The sequence below is a fragment of the Panthera uncia genome, chromosome E3 (genome assembly GCF_023721935.1).
Source record: "Panthera uncia isolate 11264 chromosome E3, Puncia_PCG_1.0, whole genome shotgun sequence".
Classification (NCBI taxonomy): Eukaryota; Metazoa; Chordata; class Mammalia; order Carnivora; family Felidae; genus Panthera; species Panthera uncia.
The window spans coordinates 33,057,588-33,064,807 of NC_064815.1; the positions used below are offsets into that span (position 1 = coordinate 33,057,588).

General features: G+C 61.7%; 1 protein-coding gene across 1 annotated transcript; it reads left to right on the forward strand.

The window, feature by feature from the left end:
* The first annotated feature begins 2,242 nt into the window (after positions 1-2,242).
* PSMG3 (proteasome assembly chaperone 3) lies at positions 2,243-4,920 on the forward strand. The gene is made up of 3 exons (XM_049638997.1): positions 2,243-2,491; positions 3,578-3,817; positions 4,402-4,920. The coding sequence occupies exons 2-3, from the start codon at positions 3,602-3,604 to the stop codon at positions 4,552-4,554; spliced, it is 369 nt and encodes a 122-aa protein (XP_049494954.1). The 5' UTR covers positions 2,243-2,491; positions 3,578-3,601; the 3' UTR covers positions 4,555-4,920.
* Positions 4,921-7,220: the final 2,300 nt, after the last annotated feature.

Here is a 7,220-nt window from a genome sequence, read left to right on the forward strand (position 1 = left end):
CGGACCCTGGGGGCAGCAGGTTGGAGAGCCTCCCGCAGGTTCAAGGGTGGCCAGAAGCACCTCACCTCGAACGAGAGGCCCTCTGAGTCCCAAAGACTGGTGCGCACTGAGGCTGTTCCTCGCCCGGCATGGAGCAGCGGGATGGTACTTACTTAAGGATGGGAGAACAGGTGGTTAATAAGAAACGAGAGGGGCGCCTGGGTGGCTTGGTCGGTGGCTTGAGCGTCCGACTTCGGCTCAGGTCATGATCTCGCGGTCCGTGAGTTTGAGCCCCGCGTCGGGCTCTGTGCTGGCGGCTCAGAGCCTGGAGCCTGTTTCAGATTCTGTGTCTCCCTCTCTCTCTGCCCCTCCCCTGTTCATGCTCTGTCTCTCTGTGTCTCAAAAATAAATAAACGTTAAAAAAAATTTTAAAAAAATAACGAGATAAATAATACGTAAATATATAAATAAAGATAAAGTCATAGCTAACTTCATAAAGCTCCAGGGGATCCGTGCACACGAACCTCGCTCAATCCTAGGAGGCAGGCACAAGTGTCAGCTCCATTTTTAAGCTGAGAAACTGGGGCGGACAGGGAAAGTTGCTCAAAAGCACAAAGTGAGTAAGGGCCAAGGAGGCAGACTCTGCGGCCGGAGGTCTTACCCATTCCGGGGTCCTGAGCGTGGACAGTTCAGGACCTCGTGCCGGCAGGCTGCGGAGGGAGCAGAATCATCCTAACGCAGAAAGTTTCACTAATGAATTGACCCTTTACAAAACTGGGCTCCACTTAAATACCCCTCCCAGTGTGGTTCCCGAACCCCTCTGTCTCCCCCAACTCTCTCTCACGCACACGCATGACGTTGAAAGTCCTGGGAACCCGGCTGTGAAGCTGTGGACGGACGGCACAAGTCAATTGCACAGTCAGTTGCAAATCTCAGGAACAACCCAAGATTCCAGAAAGCCCGTGAATGGGATACTAGGGGAGGTTCTGATGGCTCCCAGAGCTGCCAGTAAGTGCGGGAGGGCCTGGCGGTGCCCTGGAGGCTGCGACAGGACAGGACGGCACTCCAACAAGGAGTGACTTACAGAAGGATTAGGAGAGGCTCTTGGGGAAATTGAATGGACCCCTGCACAGCACGGCAAACCAATCCTCTGCATAACAGAGCTGGGAACATCGCTACCAAGCAATTAGTTGGAAAAATCAGGGCCCCGCCAAATCAACACCGATTCTTTGCTCGTTCTACACATTAATGTACAATTGCGTTCACAACCTAAAACTCCTTGAAGAGAAGACAAATTCAAGACATTTCCCACTTTCCCCATTTTTCAAGATAAATTCTCTTTTGCCCCATTATGGATCCTATTACTACTTGCTTCTCGTTTTAAGTGAACTCCCCTAAGGGACCTTTCTTTCCAGTTCAATTATGGCCTTAAACTGGAGAACAGTCAGCGGCACGCAATGAGGTCATCCCCCATTATCCTAGGTGCAGAAGTTCTGCCCACACGTCCACTTGGGCCACCAGGAAGCCCCTCCGTTTACTTCATATGCAGTTCGTATCCAAGATCCAGACCAAAAAAACAGCCAACTGAAGAGCACGTAAGCGTTTGCTTAACAGCGTTAACACTTTGTTCTTCGACATCTTTTATAAAGGTGAGAACTTGGGAGTTGGGTTTTTCCCCCGCGGGGCAGGGGGGCGGGGGAGGATGTCAAACTTGTGTCCATTTGCCTACAGAGAGAGGCTGCATGAACAGGTGAATAACAGTGAATGGGTGAATGGACCTTTTGAAGGCTTCCCATGGCAAAGCAATGCCCCTGCGATTTGCTTTTGGGGTGTGCGTGGGTGAACGTGCATTTAAATTTAGACCCAACAAAAACACTCTCCTGAGAAACTGATATCCTCCCCACTCTTGGAATATGGGAACCTTGAAAGTCAAAATCTTTCCCTCTGTGACCTGGCTGCAAGAAAGCTCAAAAACAGATTTCCTTTTGAGTTTTATTTCTATTTTGATAACGTTTTGTATACATGCTTTTTATTTTAAGCCACCAGAAGTTGTTTTCAAGGTGCATGCTTCATTTGACTTGACCTGGATTGTACAGGAGTCAACAAATCAGGAGAAAAAGGAAAGATTAGGGATGCTGACATTTCCTAGGGGACTCAGTGACGTGGGCCCACTAGACGGAGGGGACACGCTCCCTGACCCCGCCGGCAGGGCACTGGACAGTGAGTATGGGGTTCTGAAGAGATGTTAGTCCCGAGAAAAAGTCTCGAGGCTCAAATCGAATCAGTGCAGTACCGGTCAGTGCGCGACTCCCCCACCCTGCCAAGAAAACTTCCAGCTTGGGGAAAAAGAGGAGTGGCGGGGGCTCTCAGAGATCCTGGGGAGGGGCCAGAATTCATCCGGCCACAGGGGCCACATTGGTCCCTCCTCTTCCCCTATACCCGGGCATTCGAGCCCTGAGACCAGTACTCAAGGGTGATCCAGGCCTTACAGGCTCTCCGACCGCAGCCTCGGGTAAGGTCCCCGAACCAGAACAGCCTGCTTACGCGACAGGGATGACAGCGCTCTAGGATGACAGCGCTCTACCACGTGGCGCTAAGACTCCGGAGTTACCGCACAGGCAGCACTTAGCACAATGCCCGGCACCCACTGCGGCCTCATGGATGCTGGCCTAGGGGAGTGGGGGGCAGATGGGCCTTTGATAGGCCGCCAGCATCCCCGGAGGGCTGGGGACCCCCTGAGAGTGGGGTGGAGGGTCCGCTCCATCCCCGGAGACCGCCCCCGCTGAACACCGCCCCCCCACCGCTGAACACCCTCCCGACCCCGCCGACCCCCCCCCGCCCCCAAAGACCGCCCCGAGCCCCGCCGACCGCCTCCGCGGCACCCCCACCCTGACCCGGGCCTCGCCGAGGGGCCTCCGCGCCGCCCCGCCCGGCCAGGGTCAGCAGGACGCCCCGGCTCGGGACTGGGACGCCCGCGGGCCACACTCGGAGCCCTTGACGGCCCGCTCTCGGCGTCGGCTCCTCTCCCACAGCCCCCCCCCCGCCCCGCCCCCGGCCGCCACGCGGGTCCCGCAGCCCACAGCCAGGCGAGCCCCGACCGCCGAGCCGCAGGGCTCCCCCGGGACGGCCGAGGACGCGCAGCCGGAGCCCCGCAGGCCGAGGGCCGCGGGTGGGGGCCGCAGCCCCCCGCCCCGAACACGCGGCCCCTCTCGGGAGCGCGGAACCCGGCGGCTCCGGGACCCGCAGGGAGGCCCGCGCGGGACCGGAAGCCCGCAGCCGCACTTCCGGCGGGCGCGCGGGGGCGAGCGGGCGGCCGCCCCTCCCCCCCCCCGCGCCCCCCGGGCGTCACTTCCGGGCGCGGCCCGGTGAGCGCGGGGGGCACGGCGGGTGGGACGGGTCGGCGGGAGCGCGGTCCCCTGCTCGAGCCCGGGAGCGGCGCCGGTCCTCGCCCGCCGCCTGCCCGTGTGCGTCTGCGGGCGGCGCCCCGGCTCCAGGGGAAGCCGGTGGCCGCGCGGACCCTCACCTGCCAGGGCGCGTGCGCGCGGCCGTCGGCGCGCCGCGGGGACGCGGTCTGATTCACTTATCCGTTCTAACGTAGAAGTGCCCCGGAGGAGACCCCGCCATGGAAGGCAAACCTCTGCTGATGTCCCGACAGAGGACGGAAGTGGTGTGCGGGGTCCCCACCCAGGTGGTGTGCACGGCCTTCAGCAGTCACATCCTGGTGCTGGTGACCCAGTTCGGGAAGATGGGCACCCTGGTCTCCCTGGAACCCAGCGACGTGGCCGGTGACATCGGCAAGCCGGTGCTCACCACTAGAGTCCTTCTGGGGCAGGACGAGGTATAGTGGCCGGGAAGGGGTCCCCACGCTGGGCGCGGGGGGTGGGGGAGCGGGGACCGCGTCTGTGGCTCCGTTTTGTCAGTAGGCAAGTCCCCCTTGCCCCCTCTTCCCCCCAGCAGCGACAGCCTTTCCTGGTGCCCGTGCTTGGTGGCTGCCTTTCCCAGCCCGTCGGGACTTTATCCAGCAGACAAGCAGAGACACTGATTTTGTAGTGAGGGTGCCTCGCCTTCATCTTGACCCTGTCACCGCGGCCTGGAGGAGCGAGTGGCTGTTCCTGTTCGGTCTGAAAGATGGCCTGGCAGATTGGACAGACCCCCGCCCCCTAGCCCGGCAGACTCGTCTTTTGGGAGTCCTAGATTAGAGACAGCCAGCAGGGACCCGGGCATCAGAAGGCACCGAGAAAATAAGTATAATGGTGCGTGTTTAGCATTTTGTGTAGGACCGGAATGTTCTGGAGCCTCCTCGAACCCTGAACTGCTGCCGCATCACACCGGGTGGGGGTCTGAGGCTGGTGCAGAAGCCAGGTGGGTTCCTACGGGCAAAGAGACTCGCGGTTCAGATGGTTTCTGTCGTTCCTTCACCAGCCTCTCATCCACGTCTTTGCAAAGAACCTGGTGACGTTTGTGTCTCAAGAAGCGGGAAACAGAGCGGTGCTCCTGGCCATGGCCATGAAGGACAGGAGTGTGGAGGGGCTGAAGGCCCTGAAGGAGGTGATCCAGGCCTGCCAGGTGTGGTGACCACGCCTGCTCCTCGGCGCGGCCAAAGGGAGACCCCGACACGCTCTCGATTCGGAGGCCCTCCCCTGGCCGGTCCGCAGGAGGAACTGTCTGGCCTGGGTCCCCGGAGCCGGAAGAAATACGCACACCTCAGGCGGACTCTTGGTTGGTTGGGTCGCTGAGTTACCCGCGGTCCGGTGGGAGCACAGCCGTGCAATGTGTCTTGGGGGGCTTGTGAATGGTTCTCAGCAGGGTCCGGGTAGTGGCGTTTATTTGAGAGGCGAAAGAGGAGTCATCAGGTAAGAGTCCTGGTCCTCCACACGCGGGGGCAACTGTTGGAGGACGGCTGTTTCTAATAAAAATAAACGCGTACCCTAAGCGACTTCACCATCCTTCTTAGCAGTACTGAGAAGTTTCAGTCACATGGCGCGAGTTCGGTTCTGGGTGGGTCCGGCGGGAGGAAGCCTCGTTCGGCAGGAAACACAGTGTAGTTCACGCTCTGCACACGCTCACCCCACTCCTCTTCCTCTGACTTCGCTGAGCGCGTTCGCGTTGCTGGGCAGCCGTTAACTTCCCTTCCGCGAACACTCCCCACGGTCCTGCTGGGCGGCAGTCGCTGCGAGGGTGTGGGGCACAGACCCCAGCCTCAGGAGCCGGGGAGCTGTTCATGTCACCCCACGGGCCTGGGGCCAGCCACGGTAGGGCCGCGGGCCGCTGAGTGCCCAGGGAGGGAATCCCGAATGCTGGGGGAAGGCTGCACAAAGGCCAGGAAACAGAAGTCCAGCATGGGAGGGCGCGGCTGAGCCCGGGCCCCAGGGCCCCAGGGCGTTGGGGCTGGCAGAGCCCGAGGGTGGGGAGGGGGCCGATGGCAGGGGCCTCTGGTGCTGAATGCTGAGGCCTCTGAGGCCTCGGGGCTTGAGTCAGGCGGGTTTGCCTTTTGGAAATCATCCCAGGAAACACCTCCACAGGCGGGCGGAGCTACGGGGTGGGGCCTTTGTGCAGCTGGGCCTCTGGGAGGGCATCTTAGGACCCGCGGGGCTCCCCTCGTCCCCCTCCGGCCACAAGGGCACGTCACTGGCCACACCAGAAGCTGGCAGGCTAGATGTTCTGCCATTTGAGTCTGTCCCACAAGCTAGAAGCCCGCGGGAGAGCGAGCGGGGGCTCAGGATCTGCAGGCAGAAACCAGCAGGGATCCCCGTGCGCCCAAGATGGCCTTCTGGGGTGGGGGGTGGGGTTCTGAAACAGAGAGTCTTAACCTGAGAAACCCTCCAGGGCGGGCAGTGGAAAGACGGGACCGAAGCCTCCGGACCAGCGTGAGTTTGTTGAGGGTGGGGCAGAGGGAAACCTCGAGGGCTCTTTCCCTCGGCAGACGCTGCCCATGCAGGGCACAGACTGGCCGAGGGAATCCGACCAGACTTCCTGGAGGCGGCACCGACTCCTAAGCGGGGAAGGCGCTTCACTCACCTGCTGCAACGGGGAGCCTGAGTGACCAAGGTCCCGCTGCCCCCTCCTGGTGCCTGCACCTGTCAGGGACACGGGGGGAACTGAGGCAGGCCCATCCCTGGGAGACACGGGACTCCTTTGTAGCCGGCTTTGCCCCCCTTCCTGGTCTCGGGCAGCCGTGTCCCCAGCCTGACCCCCAGAGCAGGAGCAGGGGCCTGGTGTCCTCAGGTCAGCACTTGGGACCAGTAGTTACCCCACGCCTGTCAGCGTCTGCCCTGTGAAGTCATGACTTGTCCCGTTTAACAAGCAGGGAACCTGAGGCTTGGGTAGGGTCCCGTCTGAGCCTGGGTTTCGGATCCGCAGCCTCTGGCTTTCTGTTTGGTCCCTAAATGCACAGCAACAGGACTCACACACGTGCTGCTTGGCACCGTGGCCAGGCTCTGGGGCCCACCCTTCTCAGCCCTCACTCAGACTGGAGGGAGGTCACCACCCTGGTCACCCACGTGTGCCAGAGGGGGAAACCGAGGCGGAGTCACGTGGCCGCCCTGAGACGAGGCAGGGGCGCGCTGGCGGACGAGGGCTGGGGACACGGGGCGGAGCCGGCCCTCGGCCGCCCACCTGGACGGTGGACGTGTAATGGAAACCAGGCCCCCAGCACCTTCCTCAAGTCATCGACAGCGGCCCGAAGCTCGTAAGACACAGACCGACACTTGAGGCTCCCGGCCCGGAAGCCGCCCTGCCGTGCAAATGCAGGCACGTGACTCTGCCCTTTGCCGCGGCCGCGCCCTCCCGGCTGCGACGATTCTGGGGAAGAGGGACGCACTCGACAGAGACCGCGAAGCCTCGGTTTCCGCAGGCGGGGTTGTGTGCTCCGCGGACGTGGACGCGGGTGGCGCTTACCCAGCGGTCAGACTGCAGTTCGGCCTTGCAGTGATTTGTGGCCCAGCGTGAATCGTGATCTTCGTTTCAGGCCAGTTTGCCAGCCCCTGCAGCCCAGACTGCCAGACGAGGCTCCTTTGTCAAGGCCGTGCTCTTGGTCGACAGGGTGCGATCTGGCCGGCCCAGCGCCACCGAGCTGCACGTGGAGACCCCCGGGCCCCTCCCTCGCACGCCCCCCCTATTCCTTAGAGGACGTGGGGGCGTGGTTCCAGCTCCGAGCCAAGGGCCGGCAGGTGCCCTTGGGGGTCAAGAGAAGCCAGGGAGGGCGGCCGCTGTCTGCTGTCACCCCGAGCTGCTTATCCAGG